Source organism: Vombatus ursinus, unplaced genomic scaffold (genome assembly GCF_900497805.2).
Source record: "Vombatus ursinus unplaced genomic scaffold, bare-nosed wombat genome assembly UNPS02014778.1, whole genome shotgun sequence".
In the NCBI taxonomy this organism is placed as follows: Eukaryota; Metazoa; Chordata; class Mammalia; order Diprotodontia; family Vombatidae; genus Vombatus; species Vombatus ursinus.
Window position 1 is genome coordinate 269,542 of NW_020954556.1, and position 24,638 is coordinate 294,179.

Consider the following 24,638-nt stretch of genomic DNA (forward strand, 5'->3'; position numbering starts at 1 on the left):
GGGGAAAATAGCCCAAGAAGCCAGAGTTCCAGAAAAAAAATTTATTTTTATTTATTTTTTCTTCCCAGTTCCCGTTTTGCTCTTTCTTGGTCCTGTAAAAACCAAAGAGAGCCTGTGGCAGAGAGGGGCAATGGGAGAAGAGCAGTTCCCCACCCGAGTCTCGGCCTCTGGGTGCGTTCCATCCCCAGTCACACCTTAGACTCCATAAGGGGCAGGGAAGGGAACAGGGGCATGACATCCTTCTATTCTTCCACAAACTTCTTCCTTGGGGACATAACTCAGCCCAGCATCAAACCTTGGGGCAAACCAAGGCATCTCACTCATTCCTTTTTGGTCAGACTTTACATCTCACTCACCTTTAGTCCCTCTCTTGCACATTGCCTTTATTTCCTGAGTATTGTCTTTGCCTTCTTGCCTTTGGCCTGTTGGGGGAAAAAAAGGGCTTTGTGTTCCCCACCCCAGATCATCAGAGCCCACCTTCACATAACCCCTGCCATCTTCTCCTTTGGTTCTTACCTTCATTTCAAGGCTCCTCAGCAATGGGACTCTAAGAAGAGAGAATGGGGTCTCATGCCGGTACCTCTTGGCACCCACAGTCAGGAAGAATTGAACTTTGGACAGTTTGGGGAAAGGGAGGAAAAGTGACAATTTGGAGGACTGGGCAAGGTCTGGGAGAACACTCCTTCCTAGATTCTAACACCTCTTAGTTGCCTCAGGCTCACCTCTGCTCTTCCTCCAGCTTCTTTTTCTGCAGTCAAAGAAAACAGCAGTAGCCAGGATGGACTATATGGCCTCTAGCCAAGATCACTCTTCAACAATAAACTAGAGGCCCTCTTCTTTCCATTTCTGGGTATCCTGGCAGCACCTTACTCTCAAGCGTCCCATTGGGCATGGATCATAGAATGTAGGGCCAAAAGGGACTTTAGATGCTGGCTAGGCCAACCCTTTCATTTTACAGTAAAGGAAACAGAGGCTCCAAGAGGTTACACCTCAGTTCACACAGCTTGTCAGGGTCAAAGGTGGTATTGGAACTTACATCTTATATCCAACAACTCTGCCCATCACATGACGAGGCCTTTAGATGGAAAGGGATTTAAAGCATGATGGGACCTTCAAGTTCTAGGGCAATCCCTTCATTCTCATCTATAGATGTTATATTTTTTACAGACTTATTCAGTGCCACACGGGCAGTAAACAGAAGAGCCAGGGGTTGAACTTTGCCTCTAGCTCCAAATCCAAAGCTCTTTCCACATTGTCTTGTCCAGGGAGATCATTGGCCCTATAGGCTGTGCGTAATGTAGAACCAAGGTGATGAGCTCCTGCCCTTACTCTTTTTTTTTCTTTTTAACATGTGTTTTTAAAATTTGGGGTTACAAATTTTCTCCCTTCCTCTCTCCCCACCCATCCTCATTGAGAAGGCAAGCATCTTGATACGTTGTAGATGTGTAGTCATGCAAAACACCTCCATAGTAGTCATGTTGTGAAAAACTAAGTATATTTCCCTTCATCCTATCCTAGCCCCCATTTATTCTATTCTCTCTTTTGACCCTGTCCCTCTTCAGAAGTGTTTGCTTTTGATTATCCCCTCCCCCAATCTGCCCTCTCCTCTCTCAGCCTCCTGCTCTCTTGTCCCCTTTCCCCTTTATTTTCCTGTAGGGTAAGATAGATTTCCATACCCCACTGTGTTATTTATTCCCTTCTTAAGTCAAATACTATGAGAATAAGATTCACTAATTCCCTCTCACCTTCCCCCTGCCCTTATTCTTTTAAGCCCCCTACCCCAGACACCATCCAGGAACTCTGCTCTCACCTTTGCAACACCAGTCTGACTTTTGGATGCCCGTCGCTTGGCTGGCTTAGGTGGAGAAGTCTCTTCCAAGGATATCTCATTAGAATCTTCATCGTCATCATCATCATCGTCATTGTCATCATCATCATCATCATCATCATTGTCGTCATAGTCATCATCATCATCATCATCATCATCATCGTCATAGTCATCATCATCATCATCATCATCTCCTTCTTCCTCCTCAGCCTCCTCTGTCTCCTTTTCGTCCCCCTTATCCCCCTCTTTTTCCTCCCAGGATGGGTCTAAACGCACTGCAGGAATGGAAACACAAGAACCTTCATTCCCAAAAACGCTTTCTTCTTCCTCAGTGTCAAGAATCAACCAATTAGCCTGGAAAGATGTGAATGAACTGATGCAGAGCCCAGAAAACAGCATATGCAATGACCACCACAACACAAAATAATTGAAAATGAATATTACAAAATTACAAAGAACAGTGTTGGTCTCAAAGAAGAGCTATGAAAAGATACCTCTCTCCACACTTTTGCTGGTGTGTGTGTGTGTGTGTGTGTGTGTGTGTGTGTGTGTGTGTCTAGGCAAAGGGATCGTCTATAGGTGTGGAATATTGTACATATTGTGAGTTTCGGTTTTTTTATGTACTGATAGGTTTTGCTAATTCCTGCCCTCCCCCCTCACCTTCCTCCTTTTCTTTTTAAGTTTCTTTGTTATGTGGGATGGCTTTTCAAGAGGAGGGAAGGGATGGATACATGGGGAAATTTTGAAAAAGCAAAAAAGAAAAAAATCAAACAACAAAATGTTTATGGAGCACTTGTATGTCTGGCACTGTGCTAGGTGCTGAAGAAGACCAGAATCAGTAAAACTTTGAGGGCACAAATGGAGGCATCTTCCCATGGCCTTGAGGACAGTGCTTTCTGCACATGCTAGGTGCTTGATAAATGGATGTTGAAAAGGAAGACACATACACATGAAATGGGAATAAATAAAAAACAATGTGTTCCAAGTGCCACAGGACTTTATGTGGTGGGCTGGGGGAGTCATGGAAAGTTTCCTAGAGGAAGGCTGTGTGTGTGTAAAATATATATATATTACACACACACACACACACATATTTGTATCCACATGTGTATATGTACATGTGTGTATGTATGTACATTTGTACATGTTGGGTACGTGGGAGGGGAGGGGATGACTTTAGGAAGACTCAGAGGGGAGGGCTTTTCAGGAAGGAGAAGAAAACAGAATGAAGACTTTGAAGGCAGGATTGAATAAGCTCTGTTGGGGAGGTTGAGGCTCAGGATGAGTTTAAAGATAGAGCTGGAAACTCAGGTTAAAGTCAGATTGGGGAGAGCTCTGAATCTCAGACCAAAGTTTCTTGGGCAATGGGGAAACCTAGTTGCCATTGCCTGTTATGGACCTAGCATGGCAACCTCACACTCTACCCCCCTGACTTACCAGTAAGATCACGGCCACTGATGTAGACTGGCCCTGGGCCACGCCGAAGGTAGAAAGTGATGGGGGGATTGAGCTCCATTCCTGAAATGTTGACCTGAAAAAAGGAAGCAACCAGGAAGCAGAATTTCTCAGGTTTCCTGCCCTTACCTACTACACTAAAGCTCCTGGTTTTGCTAAGAAATAGCTTTAGAGAAAAGCAGTGGAAGTTGGTGGGTCTTAGGCTACAGGGTATGCCCAAAGTTAGCTTGAATAGCTTACCCTATTATTTTATGAGCTTGAACTATTATTTAAAGCTATTAAAGCTTAAAACTGCACTAAGACAACCCTGTATTTCTGCTGAAAGGGAAGTCAGGAGTCATCTTAGTCATAGTTCTTTCTTCCCCTCTTTTCCTTTGCCCCCTTCAGCCTCTCTACTTCCTCAAGTACCCAGTGTCCCTCTTATTTCCTGTACTGATACTTACTCATACTAAGGTAGGAATAACTGAAAGCATTACCCTGCCCAGAAGCCTTGCATTTGAAAGAGACTGGCAATATTTGACTTAAAGATATGAACCTCTAAGGGTGGAATTTTGGAGAAAGTAGCTTGTCTCAGTCCCTAGCCCTCACCATCAGTTGATGGGCCATGGGGTGGCTTACCATGGGCAGGACCGAGGGTTTCAGTGCGGCAAAGGGAAATGGGCGTCTCTCCTTGCCATCCTCATTAGGGGGTGGTATGATCTCCACTACGTTCAAATCATCACTTTTTGTCTCCCCTAGGCAGATCTGCAAGGGGGTGTGGGAGCATACTCAAGTTTCCTCCTATGTACTGCCCATTGCGCCAGGCATCTACCTATATGGGCCTCAGGAACACTTTTCTTTCCTATTCAAGATTCCTCCCCATTCTTCCTCCCCACCCCCACCCCCCATCTTCCCTAGGATAAGGGCAACCCTCTCCTCTAACTTCCTAGTCAGACTTGGTTGTCTGCTTAAGGGCTCACTCACCAGGTTCAGCATTAACTTACGGTCACAGTTCTCATCTTCCAAGGGATCAAAGGTATATGAGCGATTATCCCAGTTCAACTCACAGCCTGAGGAAGAGAGACTGGGGAAGGGTGGCTATGAAGAATACTTTCCCCTTTACTCTCCCCTCCCCCATGTCCTCTTCTCTACCATTTTAGGTCAGCAAAGATGGAGCTCTAGCCATCAGTCAGCAATTCTTGCCACAGAGGGCTTTCTATTTCCAGTGCTGGGAGAAGAAGAGTTCTCTTTATCCCCAAGGCTAGGAACACCACCCAAACCCCTGACTCCTTCAGGAGTAGAATCCCATCCTACTTACCCCAGAACACAGCCAAGGACTTATCAGCCTTTCTGCTGACACTGGTTAGAGGCATGATGCTTGAGGAGGGAGTTTCAAGGGCACCTAAGGCTGTGAGAAAAAGAGGGGAGACAGGTAAGGGCTACCCTCACAACCCTGGCCCACAGGGATCTACCCAGCCTCTGAACTCCAGTTGTTCTACCCTCTGTGTATCCCCCTCCTTCAACCAATTATCTGCTTTGTTTTGTTAGGGGTGTAGACCTTCTATCCTCAGATAAACTGTAAGTTCTCCTGGGGTTTCTTTTGTATTCCCCCACAGACCTAAGGTTTGGGACACAGAGTAGGAATCACTAAAGGCATAATGAATACAGAAATAAATGAAGCCAAGGTTAATCCTAAACTATGAGGTTTTAATGTTCAGAGGTCACCCTTTCCTCTCTTAGGCACCATCATCCCCATCTCCTGGGGCTTAATGAAACTTGGAGGTAAAAAGATGCCAGGGATCAGGAAGTAGCTTTAGCTCCCAGTTGCCTGACCTCACCCCAGCAGTGCCAGCCTTCTTATCCCTCTTAACCCCCTAGTCATTCCATCCTGCCCAGCGTTTCTGCCTCTGCTGCCTCAGCTACACTGCCTCCATGCTCACACCTACTCCATTCCCCCTTTATCATGGGGCAGGGCAGCCTCACAGGTGGTTCTTATGAAGCTTGTTAGGTCCAATCAGACTACTGGTTGCAGATCTTAAAGTAGAAGAGACCCTTTTCCATATACCACTCTTTTCTTTTCCTAATAAATCCTGAAGTATTTATGGAGAATTTAGGTTCTGTCCAGCCCTGTGTTAAGAAATGAGGAAGAAACATGAGAATGATAAGTCCTTGAGGACACAATCTTATCTTAGAAATAAGACTAGCACACATTCAGCACTTATTCAATATCTCAGCATTTCATGTTTCCATCCCCAGTCTCCAGTATAGTGCCCTGCCTAGTTATAGAAAAAAAAATAACTGATAGATACCATATACCAAAACAAGTGCCAAAAAAACCCATAACCTAGATATAAAAGGTCACATCATAAAAAAACAACTACAGCAAGGAAGGAGATAACTTTTGTAACTATGGTTAGGGGAAAAATAATCTCATGACCAAACCAGAGATGGAGAAGATCACAGAAAATAAAATGGACAATTTTGATTATATTAAACTGAGAAGATTTTGCACAAACAAAATCAATGTAGTTAAAATTAGAATGGAAATAGTGAACTGGGGAAATTATTTTGCAGCAAATTTCTCTGATGAAACTCTGATATCAAAGATATATATATATATAAATTATATATATAGTTATATAGTAGAACAAGAGCTGTTAATAGATCAATGGTTAAAGGGAGTTCTAAAAGGAAAAAATTCAAACTATAAAAACCATATGGAAAATGCTCCAAATCATTAATAACAAGAAAAATGTAATTTAAAACGTAATTTAAAACAACTTCTAGGTTTTGTCTTACACTCATCAGATTGTCAGAGGAATTTCAGAGTTCAGGATCTTGGAGACGGAGTAATTTCAAGTAATGGTGAGGTTTAAGTGTGATAGATGATTAATTAGACCCCTATTTTGTTCCAATCAGTATTAATCAGCTTGATATGATTCCATAGAGATGGTAATTTTAAGTTCTGTATATTAGGCCGCAGAGCTGTGAACTGCAGATTGTAAGTTCACTTGCTTAATCATAAGAAGCTAATTAGATCACCTCCACCCTTGTTTTTTCCTTGTTATGGTGACCAAGCCCAGCATGGCAAAGGTGACTCGATGACATGGAAAGTCCTCCAACTATTTTTGTTGCCCCTCTGTAGTTGTCATCTCTCTATTGCCTAACATGGAGAGATGGCCATAAGCATTTGGCCAATAAATGATCCTGTTTGCCGGCCTGTGGCCTACCTTTCTACCAGCCCATGTAAATATTTTGACATCTGTTTATCAGCCTAGCCCATAGGTATGCTTATTAGCTCAGTAGGACCTCCTGAAAGGTCAAGATAGGTGGTCTGCTCATTGCTCATTTGTCAACCAATGGAATTCTGTATGTTGTGTAGAACCTTCTGGAGGGTCAAGGTCAAGATCTATTAACCAATGAGGCTCTGCATTTTATGGTGCCTCTCCTGTATCATCTGGGTATCAAACATTATAAAACTAAGACCATAGGGAAAGGGCATCTCAGATCTTCGGATCACTTCATTAGAGGGGGCCATAGACCCTTTAATAAAGTGCTATGGTTTGGAGCTCTGCCTCAGATTCTTTTATTGTAGGTTGGACAATTTTGGACCCAACATTAGATAGTTGAAGTAGTGTGGACAATTAAAGTCAAAGGAATCAAGGAAGTTAAGGAACTTTGAGTCTTGATGTTAGAAGGATCATCCAGGTACTGAGATGATGATAAAAGGTAGTGCTGAGAGGAGGTGAGCCAAGTAGCATTGGCATTGAGAAAGCTGGGAGAGCACCTTGGAGGTCAAAAGTCAAGGCAGATAATACTTCAATAAGTCCAAGATCTCATCAATGTAGACACGCTTTCCAATAGTGCAAACCACAACCTATCTATTCTTCTGTCCATGTTCTCCCATAAATACTCTGTAAAGAATCCACTGATGCACCAGGGGCCTTCCTGGACATCTTTTAACATTATGTGGTGTTGATGTAGTAAGTGTGTTATCCCTTGTCATCCCTCATTCTTGCAAATGTGATGGCCCTACTAACTTCTTTTCTTATATATATATATATCTCTGTATATCTATATATATATCAAGGAAGTTAAGGAACTTTGAGTTTTGATGTTAGAAGGATCATCCAGGTACTGAGGATGATGATAAAAGGTAGTGCTGAGAAATATGTATATATATATGTTGTTATGCCTCTCTTGCGTGAAGTCATCTTTGGTAATATACCATAATCTATTTATGCTTACCATTCATCTCATCATTGTCCTTTGGGTAACTTGAAATTAAAATCTTTTGGAGATTGTAGTCTTCCATGGTTCACCCCCATTTAGAGTCTCTGGGAGAACAGTGCTGTTTTCAAAAGATGAATTTTTGTTTTAGAGAGCATCTTGGGATCATTGAGAGTGATGCATAGTTTCTCAAATGTGATCCAACTCTCCTTTCTTCTATTCAATCCTGGGACCAGTTCATTGTTCATTTGTAATGCCTATCCAAGATACGCACACATGTAATATACATATACATACACATATAATATATATGTATGTGTGTATGTGTGTGTGTACACAGACAGAAAGAGAGAGAGAGAGAGAACTAACTCAGTGGACTGTCCATTGAACGTAGTCTGGCAAATAGTTATTCTTTATCCACTTAGTTTTTCCTTTGTGGATTTAACACAATTGACATTTTAATTGTTTGAATTACTGAAGGAGGCAGGACATATGACGACAACTCAAATTTATTACAGCACTCTATGGTTTACGAAGATACCAATTATTTGTGAGAAATAATTCACTTGAACCCCTACTCTAGTCCAATCAGTTTGTTACGATTCCATATAAGTTTGGTACATTAGGCCCCCGAACTGTGAGCTGCAGATTCTAAGTTCACTTGCTTAATTATAGGAAGCTAACTAGAGGCTCTCCAACCTTGTTTTGCCTTGTTATGATGACAAAACCCAGCATGGCTGAGATGACTCAATTACATGGAAAGTCCCCTAACTTATTTTTGTACTTCTGGCCCACTCTCTCCTGTCCAGCATGACCAGGTGATCATCTTTTGACCAATTAGTGGAGATCCCTCATGCTTCACCCAACCCAAGACCTGCCTCCTGACATAGTTGATGCGTCATTTTTTGGCTTTTGAAACAAAGTCTACCAACCAATGAGATTCTGGATTTTGTGTAACCCTTTTAGAGTGTTCAGGTATTAAATCTGGTGTCAAGCCTTATAAAAAAAAGGCCCTGGAAGAAGAAGGCATCTTAGATCCTGAAGAAGATCTGAGGTCCACTTCATTAAAGGGGACCATAGACCCTTCAATAAAGTGCCATTGGCTTAGGGCTCTGCCTCAGTCTCTTTTATTGTAGATTGTACATTATTGGCATCCCAAGATGGGACAGTGATGTGTGGACCTCAACCTCTTTAGGCCAGTCCTTGCAAGGGGCCCAAAAAGGAAGTGCAAACCAGGATGTATTTTCACTGAGGCTCCCCCACAGATGCTGGCCCTGGGAGGTTGGTCTTCCCCTGCTGTCTGCATCCAAATTCTCTGAGCCTGAGGTAAGTCTCTTCAAGATTGGTGAGTCTGCCTTGATTTGCCCTAAATTCATTTTCTTTAGGCAGGGTCCCTAACTGGGTTCAAAAGGACTATTTGAATTTGTGACTAATCTGTCTAAATTTATGAGCTCTGGAGCACTCAAATTCTATTTTCATAAAAATTATATGGACATAATTTAAAATTTTTATACACAGGCTACTGTTTTTTTTTTCTTTTTTTTTCTTTTCTTCCATTTTCTCTACTTTCATTTTGTTAAGACCAGGGAGATTCAGCCACAGAATTGCAAATTCCTCAATTTCAGCCAGTTAGCCACCTAGCTAATTTTATTTTATTTTTTATTAATTTATTTTTAGGGTTTTCTTTTGTTTGTTTGTTTCATTTTTTAGGGAATTGGGGTTAAGTGACTTGCCCAAGGTCACAAAGCTAGTAAGTGTCAAGTATTTGGTCTAAGGCTGGATTTGAACTCAGGTCCTCCTAACTTCAGGGCCGGTGCTCTATCCACTGCACCACCTAGCTGCCCCTATTTTTAGTGTTCAACAATCACTTCCATAATCCTTCTAGTTTTAAATTTTCTCTCCTTCCCTTCCCTCCTCCCTCCCCAAGATGGTGTACAATCTCACCTAGCTAATTTTAAAACTTCCTATTGGGGGTTTGGTCTTTTGCCTTTAAATTCTTTTATCAAGGAGTAATTAAATCATTTTTGTCATCAGTAGAAAAATCTCTCAAACTAATTGAGGGGGAACTTATTTCAGTGGCTCACAGCCAGGTGAGGAATCCAGCTAGAGGACCCTATGATCAGTCCCTGGAAAGGTAGGGATTGGGAGAGTGATTCCCCACTCTGACACCATCTTGAGGGAGTAATAATTTGGGCTAGCTCTGACAGCCTAAGGAGAGATTCTCTAACTCAATGGTAAGCTGTCAAAGCATGTGACCACCCTGGAAACAATTCCAACTTCTTCTGACCTGAAAAGAAGGCTCATTTTAGTCTTACAGAGATGAGGAAAGGAAAAGGCTCCCTTTCATTTAAAGAGTAAGGTTATCACTTATATTCTTAGGATTAAGTCAGTTATTGACAATCAAAGCTAAATTTTTAGGAAGTTTTAAAGGAAAGTAGGTATAAATTTTGCTGAATATTCACTTATAAAAGACCTTTGGGCCCTAGTTGACTGATCTTAGGGCCCTAGAGGTTAAGTCCAAAGATTAAGAATTGGAAGTACTGGAGAATTTGCCAAAACGAATCCCTGAATATTACAGCGTTTGCTGTAGGAAACGAACTTCCATATAGGCAAAACTCGGGCGGATAGAAGATTGCCTGCCTCTATCCATAATCGAAGCAGGGAGCCATGTCTAGTGTCTTCAGTGGGGAGCTCTTCAGATGGAATAAGCCAAAAGGTGGGTACCTTGGGAATCTAGTCCAATTCTTTGAAGAGAAGCTCCTCCACTTCAGGGGTGCCATTCCTGGTTGGGGATGACCCCCTGACACTCCTAAAGTGGAGGAACTTCTCTTGAAAGGAGACATGGGGTCTGGCATCGGAGCACAAATGCATCCTACAGGATCCCCATCGGGACAAGGGTGGCCTCCCTATTCAGGGATGACTAAAGAAAGAGCTACTAAGCTATGCGAAGTTTGGTTTAAGAATATGAGGGGCTTAGGGGATTGTTTTGGCCAAAGCACGGAACTTTTAATTACTTAGAAAGTTATGGAATTTTCTTGAACAATCTCCCCAGATCAGCTTAGAACAAATGAACTATTGATATTGCTAAATTCTTCATCATTCTCAGTTTTTCTTTCTGTGATTATACTTTGGCTAAAAGTCTAGAGAAAAGGAACTTTAACCAACTCTTCTATCCATTAGGGACTTGTTCTAAGAACAAAGTACACCTTAAATGGGTGAAACCAATTGGCAAATTAGACTAAAGCAATTCTGTATTGTTACTAAATTACATTTTTTATTGATAAGATTCTAAAAGCATTAACATAATTAGGAAGCAGAAGAACTATCTTAGGCTGACAGCAGGACAGCTGCAAGATGGTCACAAATTTTATATTGAATAGAAGAGACAGGTTAAGATCTTGACTTCAAAATCTCAGAGAAAAACTTCAGAGAAGTTCAGGCCTGATTCGATGTTATATGGTCTGTGTGTGTCCATTTTATAAATGACGAAACTAAGTTTAGGAATAGTGGGTTCTTTACTTCAGATAGAAAGGGACCTTATACAATTAGGAAAATCTTTAAGAGAATGAGAAATAAGTGTCTGTTTTGTTTGTGCTGTGCTATTTGTGCTTTGTGCTAACCCACAGCTAACGGGTGTTTTAACTATGCCTTTTCTTCTGGCATGATCAACCAAAAGAAACAAATTAAAATTTAAAAAAAAAAAAGCCTTAAAAGAGGACAAATATCTCTTTTTTTCTCTGTTTCCAACATTGGCCATATTCATAGTATCATTAAATTACACTTAACCTTCAGATGCTTTCTGATTTCAAAACAAACTTTATTTTTGGGGAGCACTTTGGGATTCACCTTCAATATGAAGTCCCAATTAGGACTTGCTTAGGAAAAACTTAGGAAATAGTATAAGAGAAATTAGATTAAAACTCTTGTGAGCTTAAATAATTCTACAACTCAGAATTTTAAAAGGAAACACATTTGCTAAGTCTGAAGAAGTTTCAGGTAGCCAATTCCTAAGTTTGAAGTTTTGGGGTATCAATATGTGAAATTGGTTTTAATTTTAGTGTGGAATAAAGATATACTTAAAAACTGTACTTAAAGTTGGGATAAGTTTATTGCAGGAAGGAATTTTTATTATTAGAAAGCAGAATAAGGAAATTTTAGACTTTCATGAAAGAAGAAAAGTGGGTGGAAATGAAGTTCATTTACCCTTCTGTTGTTTATTGCTTTTACTTTTTATTTATTTATTTTTGTTTTGTTTATTGCTTTTAAACAACCAACCTGAGGGTACTAAGCAAGTCCTAATTGGGACTTCAGATTGAAGGTGAATCCCAAAGTGCTCCCCAAAAATGAAAAGTTTGTTTTGAAATCAGAAAGCATCTGGAGGTTAAATGTAATTTAATGATACTACTGGTTTAAATTAATTGTTTAGGTAAATTAAAGCACAGTAAAACTTGCGCTGAAATCAATTGTTTAGTGAAAATAAGTTCAACTCATATAAATAAGGCTACAGTGAGTTAGGGAAAGAATAACTGTTTTGGGGGGAAAGAATTATTGAAGATAGAACTAAATAAGAATATAAAAAAGAAAGATATAGGAATAAATTAACTGCATGCACACCTAATAGAGAGTGTTCATATTACAAAAGATTGAATTAAAATGGGCATATAGCTTATGAAATTATAAAATACTGAAATTTTGAGAGGGAAAAGCAGAACTTGTAAATTATTTCAGGACAAATAAATATTTTATAGGATGAAATAAGGACACTTACAATATAAAAGAAATTTTTATCACTTGGAAGCTTGCAAAGTCATAAAATAAACAGTGATTTGGAATTTCTACTAAATGATTCCTTATAATAAGTTAGGTTAAGAAAAAAAATGGACTTAATTTTTGAGTGATTTGAAAGGAAATAGAGAAAAAGTTATACCCTGAGCCATTCAGAAAAGTATAATCTCCATCAGACAGTTTTAAGTAGTACAATTTCTGTTAACTCTGTATGAAGTCAAAACTGCGCTTTAATAAAAACAGAAACTTTAAATCAAGAAATTATTACACTATAAATAAAAGCATCTTTCTAATTCAAATCATTGTCAAATATATATTAAAGCATGATGATGTTATTGGGCCCTGAAATTTGAAATCTTGGCAGTGACTGGCCTTTGTGGAAGTTAAGATTTTTAAATTATAGAACTATCTTTCATATAGGTGAATTCAAAGTTAAATTAGTATAATAAGATTATCTGTTCATTTATAACTATTAGGAAATTGGTTTCTCTTTTGATGAGAGGCAAACATAAAATTCCTAACAGGGAAACTACAGTTTTGGAAACTACCAAACTTTGTAAAAGAAAGAGGCAATTAGGAATCAGGATCATTCATAGTTAACAACAACCAAACGGAAGTTGCCTTTGAGAAAACTCTTCAGTGCTTCAGTAAGAGTGGATAATAAAGAAGAGAGTAATAACAGTAACTTAGAATAGCAGAGAACCTTTTAGAGTACCAATACCTGTGACATTCCTGTGCCATAGTTGGGCTTTGACCAATCCCCTTGGGCATTACCAAAATAGCTGGATGAATGTTTTTCCAGCATAAAAGAAGTGAACTTTAAGAGGGAATTGATGATTTCTTCTCCAAAGTCATCCCGCTTACTGAAATCTGTGGCACCCTACAAGGAAGAACCTGTTGTGCTGAGTGAGTTGTTTTTGAGTCTATTTGCCTATCACTTACAAAACCTAAGTGATTATAACTAATTCCAATTGCCCAAAAGCCCTTAAAGAAATTGGTGTGATGGGTCAGCTAGGTGGTGCAGTGGATAGGGCACCGGCCCTGGATTCAGGAGAACTTGGGTTCAAATGCGGCCTCAGACACATAACACTTAGTAGCTGTGTGACCCTGGGCGAGTCACTTACCCCCACTGCCTAGCCAAAGAAAAAAGAAAAAAGAAGGAAAGAAATTGGTGTGACAGTAACAGCCATGTTGTGCGATGACTAACTTTGATAGACTTAACCCTTCTCAGCAATGCAAGGATCTAAGATATCTCATAATGGAAAATGCTATCCACATCCAGAGAAAGAACCATGGAGTTAGAATGCAGATCCAAGTATTCTATTTGCTTTTTTCCTCTCCTGTTTTGTTTTGTTTCCTCTTTCTTGAGGTTCCTTCTATTGGTTCTAATTTTTCCTTATAACATGACTAATGTGAAAATATGTTTAATAGGAATGTATATGTAGAGCCTATATCAGATTGCACCCCATCTTGGGGAAGGAGGGGGGGAGGGTGGGGGAGAAAAATTTAAAACTCAAAAGCATGTGCAAGTGATTGTTGAAAACTAAAAATAAATTAATAAAAAAAGGGGGAAAAAAAGGAATTGGTGTGAACTATGCATTTATAACCACCAAAGAACCAAAAAGAGGTTTACTAGAAGAATTAATAAATAGAAGAAAGAAAGAGTAGTGTTGCATAAGGAAATAAGAAAAGTTAAGAATGAGTAGAAGGGTAAAAAAAGTAGGAGTCTGTTTGCACTGACACAGTGTAAATTCAGAGTTTGAAAGTAAAGGTTTCTGGAGTTTTGAAAAGGAGATTTCAGAGAGGGTCTGATCCCATTGAAATAAAAAGGATTTAGGAATTTTTTTTTAAAGTGATGTCCTTTGATGGTTGCTGCATGTGTTCCTTCCCCAATCAACATAAGACTACAAAATAAATTTCATAAAACGCATATGGATTGATAGAGAAAGGATTATCTCTTTGCTCTGGTTTAAATAGTTACGCTAAAGGATTAGTAACTTAGAATTTAGAAAATTGAAAGGAACTGGTTTGGCTCTTTGGTTAACTCAAAGTAACAAAGAAGCAGTAATGGGAAGTTGGGAGGGTCACCACAAAATTTTTTTAAAATCTAAGTCATCTAAAAATAACAGAATCTAGTGCAAAATGAAGTTCATTTATTGTCACTAGTCATTATAAATCAAAATTGATTGGGTTAAAAATATTGTAAGGGCAGTAAATTAGAGAATCTAATCAGTCCTTATATGTACAAAGAGGATAATAACTATTTACACCTCTCTCCCAGGGTTGTTGGGAGAGACTCGTAGTTGTGAAGCGCTTAACACAGTACCGTGCCTGGCTTATGTAAAGGATGAATACTGTAGCGTTCAGACCTTATAGGAACACAACTGAAAAACATGCTACCCCATTTATAGGTCCATTTCCAATTAGCATGGATTGTTAACCAAATTGAGAAATTACAGACTAAACATTTTAAAGTATTACTACAAACAGGCTTAAGCAACTTCCAAGATATAGAAAAAGTCTGGCATGCCGTGGGTACGACATAAACTACTATGATTAGCATGAAAATACCAGGGGTAATAAGATAAATGACTTTCTATGAAGTGATAAGTTTAAAAGGTATTGAACTAAATTATTATCACCTGATGGGCGATGTTTTCAATGCAAGAAGGCTAAGAAAAGCTATTGAAACAAGTTTCTTCCTCTTTTCAATCTGAATACTGTTATGTTATAAATCTATCTGTTATATGATTATTAGAGTATATATTATATATATTAAAACTAGAAAATAATAATAGTAAATGACTTACTGTTGGGAGAAAAACATGATAATAGTTGTGAAGAGATGAAATTTGTGAATAGTTGAAAAATTCTAGATTTTGAGGCTAATCATATGAGAAAAATAACAATTATCTAGCCCTCAGCTATAATTAGTGAAGTTTTGCTGTTTGAGGAAGAGTCTCTTGGGACTTCATTTTACTGCTATTCTGAGTCTTGAATCCAGGTATAAAGTATCTGATCCCTAATAAGGTTGCTTGTTCATCATTCAAAGGAAATGCCATGTGCTCCTGCCGTTTGAGGACTGCTACAAGAGGATGTCTGTCCCTGGGAAAGTTGAGAGAACAACCTTGTGAAGGTGAAGGTAGGATTCTCTTGACCTATCCTCATCTTGGTAAATAAGAAATTTTCCTACCTGGTTAATTCTGAGACTGACTATTACATCTGTCATCTTATTGGCTCTCTGTGATTCATATCTGAAATCAAACAGAGTTAGTGCTGTTATGTCCGTGCCTTTCTCCTCACATAGCAAATTCCACTGATAAGGGCAAGTGTAAAAGATGATGAACCTTATTGGTGATTTTGGTGAAGTAATAGTATAGTATATAGCTAGTATAGTGAGGGATCATTTTGAACTGTCATTTGAATCACAGATAATAGAGACCATGAAGCTTTATAACTGGTGGGTTATTTAGGTTATAAGAAATCACCTTATAACATTCTTTCACTGTGATAATATGATTAGTGGAAGATGTCACTCAGTGAAAAACGTAACAAAATTTTCAAAATTGGATTAAGAATTTTACACGTAAAAATTGTTTGAAACATCTATCTAATAATATTAAGAGAGGCAAAGGCTCATTTTCCAATTCAGACCCTCATCATGCAACAACTGAAGTACTCTCAAGTTTCAGGTGAATTGTGTATTCTTAATATAATGATTCTTCTTAAAGCTCTATTTTATATTGAGTTTGTGTTAAGTCTTGGCACCTGAGACACATCTAGAAGGAAGAAGTCCCTTCAGAGCTGACTTAAGAATGTGGCGTGTTTTAGAAATACAGTTATAGACCTTGAACTTTTTTTCATCTACAACAAGGTCATGTGATCCTTAATAGCTGAATCCACCTAAAGCTAGGAAGCTATGATTATTGGAATGTGCTGTTAGAACTCATGGGACTATCATTGATATAATTCTGGGTCTGATTCCAGGTATGTTCATCAAGTAATTCTATTAGGCCAATGATCCATGATGCCAATAACCCTCTGGGGTTGACATCCATGAATTACAGGGGAGTTCTCATTTGGAAAGGCTAGGAGAATGACTTTTGGCATAAGCAAGGCAGAATCTTCCTGACTCAATTCCCTTAGTATGACATTTCCTCTTGAATGGCAAATACCCCACTTTTAAGCCTAGTTCAATATAATTGGCTATCTATGTGACTCTAGCCTAGAATTGACATGAAGGTAGGGAAGCATTTTTCCCTTAATGTATAATGTCCCCTTTTTCTTTCTATGGCAAATTTCTATAAACATTGCAAGTTATCAGTGTAAATACATTATTAAATCCTTATTTCATAGGTTAATACTAGAACACATCTGAGCTTTCATAATAAGACACAGGTATAAAATTTGAACTATTTAGCCTAAAATTTTGGAACTTCCTAAAATTAATGTGAGGATAAATGGGTATCGATGGAACAGTTTATGGGACCAAACTGTTGTTCTACTAATTACTAAGCCTAAAATAGAAACATCTTCAGTTTTTGTTTTTTTAAAAAAAGAATGATAGAATATCTAATGTTACATAAATGAGAAAAGTCAATTTTATTTGGGTTTATTATTACCACCTGGATATTGAGCATGTCTTGAAAGACAAACGTGTTTTATTATAAATAACTTATTTGATCTATACTGCCTTGAAATCCACTACTCAATGTATTTATACATGTCATACTACAACTTTTTGTTATAATTGCAATTTTTTTGGCAACTTTAAATGAATTCATTGTGTATCAGAGGTCATCTTATTTTTAAAAAGTGTTTTGTTAATAGTCCCCTAGCAAAATCTCATCTTGCTAAGGGGGGGGGGAGGGAAAAAACAGCTAAAAGAAAATAGCTAGAGTGAAAATTTTCCTGTTAGCTTTAATAAACAGTTGTAATAAGATTAGGTAATTATATATCGCAAATATAAAAGGTTCAGAATTTTTAAAATTTTTCAGTTCTTATTTGAGTTTGCCAACCTAAAAATGTAAATTCTCTTCCATGTTCGTATTAGTGCTTTTAAGGTTTGAGCTAGCTCTTGCTACCTGACCTGGTTGTTGTCATAGCAAACTAGAATTGTATTAAGATCTGTTTTGTCAGAGATTTTTAACAGAGAAAGGAATCTCTGCAAGTGATCTGAACTGGAGAAGCAAATGCACAAGAAGCTGCTCTGAAGCTCCACTCACTCTGGTATTCCTAAGAGGAGAGATCTCCAGAGGTCCCCAAGATTGCATCAGAAGATGTTAAGAGACTGGTCAACTGTATGAGATGCAATAAGTAAGCACAACACCTTCATCACCATCATCATCATCCCCTCTACAAATGATTCCTAATCCACCTGTTCCTGAGCCTGCACTGACTGGAATCTCAAGTCCTCCTTTTCAGTCCCCTACTTTGGCTTTTGATCCACCGCTGCCACCACCAATGATAATTCCTTTGTTTATGGAACTCAACCTACTCCTTATTTTCCTCCACTCCCTATACTACAGTCATCTAGATCTGTTCACGTTGTCTGCAGGGTATTGCCTCTCATGACCATAATGGGGTGGCTGTTCGTCAAAATTGCTCCAATCATTTTATTTTTTCCTCTTCAAGATGCTCATTTATTTTATTTTTAATTAATTCTTTATTTTTAGTTTTCAACATTCACTTCCACAAGATCTTGAGTTTTCTCCCCATCTCTCCCCTCCCTCTACCCCAAGATGACGTGCATTCTGAATACCCCTTCCCTTGATCTGCCCTTCTTTCTATCACCCCCCTCTTCTCTTATCCCCTCCCCCTCCTATTTTCCTGGAGGGCAGGATAGATTTCTATACCCTATTGCCTGTATATCTTATTTCCCAGTTGCACGTAAAACAATTTTTAACATTTGTTTTTAAAACTTTAGGTTCCAAATTCTCTCCCTTCCTCCCTGCTCACCCACTTTCATCGAGAAGGCAAGCAACCTGATACAGGTTATACATGTGCAGTCATGCAAAACACTTCCATAATAGCCATGTTGGGAAAAACTAACCATATTTCCCTTCATCCTATCCCACCCTCCATTTACTCTATTCTCTCCTTTGACCCTGTCCCTCCTCAAAAGTGCTTGCTTCTAATTACCCCCTCCCTCAATCTGCACTCCCTTCTATCACCACCCCCCCTCCTTATCCCCTTCCCTCCTATTTTCCTGTAGGGTAAGACAGATTTCCATACTCAATTGAGTGTGTATGTTATTTCCTCTTTAAGTCAAATCCAATGAGAGTAAGATTGATTCATTCCCTCTCACCTCCCCTCCATGGTAAAAGCTTTCCATTCACCTCTTCCCCTTCATGGTAAAAGCTTTTTCTTCCCTCTTTTATGTGAGATAATTTACCCCATTCTACCTCTCCCTTTCTCCTTTTCCCTGTACATTCCTCTCTCACTCCTTAATTTTATTTTTTAGATATCATCCCTTCATATTCAACTCACCCTGTGCCCTCTGTCTATATATATTCCCTCCTACCACCCGAATACTGAGAAAGGTCTCATGAGTTGCAAATATCATCTTTCCATGTAGGATTGTAAACAGTTCTCAGTTTTAATAAGTCCCTTATGATTTCTCTTTCCTCTTTACCTTTTCATGCTTCTCTTGAGTCTTGTATTTGAAAGTTAAATTTTCTATTCAGCTCTGGTCTTTTCATCAAGAATACTTGAGAGCTGGCACAGTAGATAGAGCTCTGACCTTGGAGTCAGGAGGACCTGAGTTCAAATCCGACTTCAGACACTTGACACTTAGTAGCTGTGTGACCCTGGGCAAGTCACTTAACCCTAATCGCCTCCCCCCCCCCAAAAAATACTTGAAAGTCCTCTATTTCACAGAATGTCCACTTTTCCCCCTGAAAAATTATACACAGTTTTGCTGGGTAGGTGATTCTTGGTTTTAATCCTAGTTCCTCTGACCTCCAGAATATCATATTCTAAGCCCTCTGGTCCCTTAATGTAGAAGCTGCTAAATCTTGTGTTATCCTGATTGTTTCCACAATACTTGAATTATTTCTTTCTGGTTGCTTGCAATATTTTCTCCTTGACCTGGGAACTCTGGGATTTGGCTATAATATTCCTAGTATATTAATATATAATATTCCTTTGGGAATCTCTTTCAGAGGGTGATCGGTGGATTCTTTCAATTTCTGTTTTACCCTCTGGTTCTAGAATATCAGGGCAGTTTTCCTCCCTGACAAATAATTTCTTGAAAAATGATGTCTAGGCTTTTTTTTGATCATGGTTTTCAGGTAGTCCATTAATTTTTAAGTTACCTCTCCTGGATCTATTTTCCAGTTCAGTTGTTTTTCCAATGAGATATTTCACATTGTCTTCTATTTTTTCATTTTTTGGGTTTTGTTTTACAATGTCTTGATTTCTCATAAAGTCATTAGCTTCCATTTGCTCCATTCTAATTTTTAAGGACTTATTTTCTCCAGTGATTTTTTGGACTTCCTTTTCCATTTGGCCAATTCTACTTCTTAAGGCATTATTCTCCTTATTGGCTTTTTGGACCTCTTTTGCCATTTGGGTTAGTCTATTTTTAAAGGTGTTATTTTCTTCAGTATTTTTTGGGTCTCCTTTATCTAGCTGTTGATTTGTTTTTCATGATTTTCTTGCATTACTCTCATTCCTCTTCCCAGTTTTTCCTCTACTTCTCTTACTTGCTTTTCAAAATCCTTTTTAAGCTCTTCCATGGCATGGGACTGATTCATATTTTTCTTGGAGGCATTGGATGTAGGAGCTTTGACTTTGTTGTCTTCTTCTGGTTGTATGTTTTGATCTTCTTTGTCACTAAAGTAAGATTCTATGGCCTGACTTTTTTTTTGCAGTTTGCTCATCTTCCTAGCCAATTATTTGACTATTAAACTCTTTAAGGTAGGGGTCTGTTTCCAGTGTGGAGAATGTACTGTCCCAAGCTTCAAGGGTTTTGTGCAGCTATTTTCAGAGATACTTCTAGGGACCTATAAATTTTCAGTTCTTCCAAGGTGGTATGATCAGGGGCAGCTAGGTGGCACAGTGGATAGAGCACTGGCCCTGGATTCAGGAGGACCTGAGTTCAAATCTGGCCTCAGACACATAACACTTACAAGCTGTGTGACCCTGGGCAAGTCACTTAACCCCCATTACCCAAAAACCCCCCCCAAAACAAAAAAAAAACAAACCAAAAAAACCCCCAAAACCAAGTATGATCAAAGGTGAGGGGTTTATTCCTTTCCTGGCCTGTTGCTCTGGTCTATGAGTGACCACAAGCACTCTTTTATGCCTTGGAACTGTAAGGATTCCCTCTCCACTGCTGGCACAAACTCCCCACACCACACCAGTGCTCCCCCTTGCCCCAGGACCACCACCCAGGACTGCAACTCAGATCCAAGCACAGGCAAAGCAAGGGGATCCTGCCTCAGCACCAGCAAAGAGATCCCTGCAGTCCCCCTCTGATCAGCTGCTTGATCCTTGGCCCATCTGTGGGCCAAGAATGCCAGAAGCAGCCACGGCCCTGGGGCTGTGCTAGGACTGGGGCCAGAATGAACTCCTCTCTCACTGAGGTCCGACAGACCTTTCCTACTGACCTTCCAAGTTGTCTTAGAGAAGCTTGGAAACCGCCATAGCTCCCCTTAATTCAGTCCCCTGAGGCCTGCTCCATGTTTGTTAAGGTCCCACTTTTGCCTGTGCGGCCCACGATGAACTACGCTTCTCTCCCAGCCTGGCACAACACGTTTTCCATCAACTATCCAGGTTGTCTTGGGCTGGAAATTTGTTTCACTTTGTCTTTTTGTGGGTTCTGCTGCTTTAGAATTTGTTTAGACCCATTTTTTACAGGTATTTGGAGGGGTTTGGGGGAGAGCTCAAGCAAGTCACTGCTTTTACTCTGCCATCTTGGCTCCACTCCTTCTCAAATCATTTTCATAAATTCAAAAGATTTCCAGAACCCATGTGTAAGGCAAACAATGCTTATACTGCTGCTCTTGAACAAATGCCTGATTTATCTGTCTTGTAGGGCATGTCTTACTAGGAGGTACCTGACAAGAACCTTGTGGTTCTTGGTCAGTGAGAGTCACCTCAGACATTTATTGTATATTTAGTTATATTTTGAGTTAATGTTTAATCAAATGGAACACAATCTGTATAAGTTGTGCCAATTTCCCTCTTTCCTAATGTCACCTTTGTGCCTCAGTAATGGGACTATTCCCTTCTGGTTTTGTGTCCCCTATGGAAGACTGCCCTGTATTGATTTGACTATATTGATTCACAGAAAGATTAAGGTCTCTGTGACTCAAAGGGAGTGGGGGGAAATGTGAGAAATAATTCATTTGAACCCCTACTCTATTCCAATCAGTATTAATCAGTTTGCTATGATTCCATAGGGATAATGATTATAAGTTTTGTATATTAGGCCCCAGAGCTGTGAACTGCACATTTTAAGTTCACTTGCTTAAACTAGAGGCCCTCCCACCTTGTTTTTCCTTGTTATGGTGACTAAGCCCAGCATGGCTATGACTCAGTTACATGGAAAGTCCCCCAGGTTATTTATTTTATTTTTTTGAGGCAATGGGGGTTAAGTGACTTACCCAGAGTCACACCAGCTAGTGAGTGTTATGTGTTTGAATCCAGATTTGAACTCAGGTCCTCCTGACTCCAGGGCTGGTGCTCTATCCACTGTACCACCTAGCTGCCCTTCCCCCACTTATTATTTTTTTACCTCTGGACCACTTTCTCTTATTTATGAACAGGTGACCATCTTATGACCAATTAGTAGAGATCCCTCATACTTGACCCAACCCAATGTCAACCCTGCTGACATACCATTTCTAGTCGATGCATCATTTTTTGGTCCTCGAAACTGGGTCTATCAACCAATGGGATTCTGTATTTTGTGTAGCTTCTTTAGAGCATTCAGATATCAAACCTGGTATTAAGTCTTATAAAAAAGGCCCCGGAAGAAGGAGGCATCTTAGATTCTGAGGAAGATCTGAAGTTCACTTCATTAGAGGGGACCATGGACCCTTTAATAAAGGGCCATTGGCTCAAAGCCCTGCCTCTGTCTCTTTAATTATAGGTTGGACAATTTTAATCTCCACATATTAGGCTCCCTTTTCTCTTCTTAATCCCTAAATTTGTCTGAATTTGTTCAAAATCTACAAGACCTTGTGGTTTCCAGGGGAATTCCCATCCTAGAGTAAATCCTTAATCTTATTATCAATCAATAAACATTTTTAAGTACCTTCTATGTGTCAAGCACTGTCCTAAGCTCACCTTTGTAGATAATAATTCACAAGGAAAAATCTTTAGTTTTTCTACAGGAGAGTTAAAAAGAGATGTTTTCAAATGGGAGCAAATCACTCTCTTCCAGGTATCAAATATGTCTATCTGGCCAGAAGGTGGGGGAAGATTGGTCTACAATCCTTAATGCAGTGGGTGTGCATGGAACTGGAGCCTCTATTGGCTGCTTAGTGCTGACTAGACTAGGTCCTAACTTGTAACTCAGCTGATGAGGAAACTGCTCTCTAGGGCCAATGACTCTGACCTGAATAATGAAGTCCTGGAATATTAAAAAGAGAATCAGTTCAATAACAACGGATGTCACCCACCCCCCATTCCCATAGCTGGAGGCAGTCACTAGTCTCTCTCTCAGGAAACCTGGAAGTCCCTGAAGCTAAGGCTCCTGTGATTATTGTAAAACCCTGGGAGGAAAGATCAGAGGGCAGATAACCTACGGAGCAAAGAGCTAAGGATTAACAGGAGACTATAAGCATAGGTCTCACATTTACATGGCACATTTAACATTTAAAAATCACTTTCCTCACAAAAATCTGATGAAGAACTGCCATTTTACAAATGAGACTGACAAGTTACATGGTTTTCAGTTATATTTACAGGGCATATAGTTAATGATGGGTCTCCTGATATCCAGTGGAAGATTCTTTACACTCCAGATTGAAGCATACTTTTTTTTTTCAATTTTTCTTTTTTTTTCCTTTTTCAATATGTTCAGTATGGAATATACTTTGCATGATTTCACATATATAATCACTGTCATATTGCTTCCCTTAACCAGGTATGGGGGAAGGCCAGGAGGATAGAAGAGATTTTGGAACTCAATTTTTAAAAATGAATGCTAATTTTTAAAAATTTATTTGGGAAATGTTTAACTTAATAAATGGAAAAATATTTCTGAAAAGATTCTTTGCACTTGGTACCTCTTAGATGTCTCTTGTGGTAATGGTAAGTTTCCTTCCGTGGTTTGTTTGTTTTTTCCTGATGATCTCAAGTGCCCTGTCCTTGGATACCTTTAATTCTAAAGAATGTCCTGAGTAGACTGGAAGCCTTACAAATGGTGGTACTGTCTCCTTGAAGAATGCCAGTCACGACTGAAGGTACCATTTAAATTCTCAGCTACTTATGTCTCCTCAACCTCCCAAATGTTAACATTGCATTATTTTGTAAGTCCGTGATCAGGTACTCACTAAGCAGTTGTACGACATTGGCAAGCTACTAGACTTCTCTTTATCGGTTTTCCCCTCTGCAAAACAGGGCTAGTAATATTTGCAATAGGAGCTCCTAGATTTGAGAAAACAACAACAAAAACTATAAATAAAACCATGTAACTTATTTTTATCCTCTGGAGTGTAAGAATGAAAAAGCACTTACTATGTTCCACCGTGCTAAGTCTACGGGTACAAAAACAGCCTTCCCACAAGGAGCTTACATTCTAATTGGGGAAAACAACTTGCAGGTGAGTGCAGGCAGGAGACGCACTCTGGTCTAGACTGATACAAGGGTAGAGCACGGGGGAGTAGGGGGTTGACACAACCCACCCAGGGACAATGACAGCTTAGATTCCATCATGGTTGCTGGTTCAAGAACTAAACTGTACAGAGAAGAAGAAGAAGGCGCATTGTAGCCAGGGGGTGGGTTAAGAGGCTGCAGACGTGGCCGGAGACGGAGGAGAGATGCATGGCCGAACTGGGAAGTAGTCTCCAACGAGGGGAGTTCACGGCAGAAGTACTTCCGGGGCACGAAGTACGGCCTTAAGCGGGAAGGATTCCCCCAGCCAATAAGCGGGTATTGACGACTGCCTTTCCTCAGCCGTGCTTCGGAAGTGCCCTAGATCTTACCGTCACTGAAGGTTCGCCTACTCCAACCTCTACCGCCCCCTTCCGCCGACGCCCAAAAGCCGCCAGACGGCCGCGCCAGTGCGCCTGCGCCGAATTGTGCTGCCTGCCTCGGGAGCAGAGGGAGAAGGACGAGTGGAGAAGGGGGCCAATTCTCGTCCTTTTTCTTCCCCATATCGATTCTTCGCTTGGGTAGGGGTGATTGG

At 39.7% G+C, this 24,638-nt stretch overlaps 1 protein-coding gene across 1 annotated transcript; it reads right to left on the reverse strand.

The window, feature by feature from the left end:
- Positions 1 to 26: 26 nt before the first annotated feature.
- Positions 27 to 24,634, reverse strand: NPM2 (nucleophosmin/nucleoplasmin 2). The gene is given in 10 exon segments (XM_027865254.1): positions 27 to 92; positions 357 to 422; positions 517 to 547; positions 1,811 to 1,972; positions 2,012 to 2,103; positions 3,266 to 3,359; positions 3,902 to 4,027; positions 4,247 to 4,332; positions 4,581 to 4,670; positions 24,436 to 24,634. Coding segments are annotated over 10 exon segments (960 nt in total). The 5' UTR covers positions 24,608 to 24,634; the 3' UTR covers positions 27 to 51.
- Between the last annotated feature and the right edge of the window lie 4 nt (positions 24,635 to 24,638).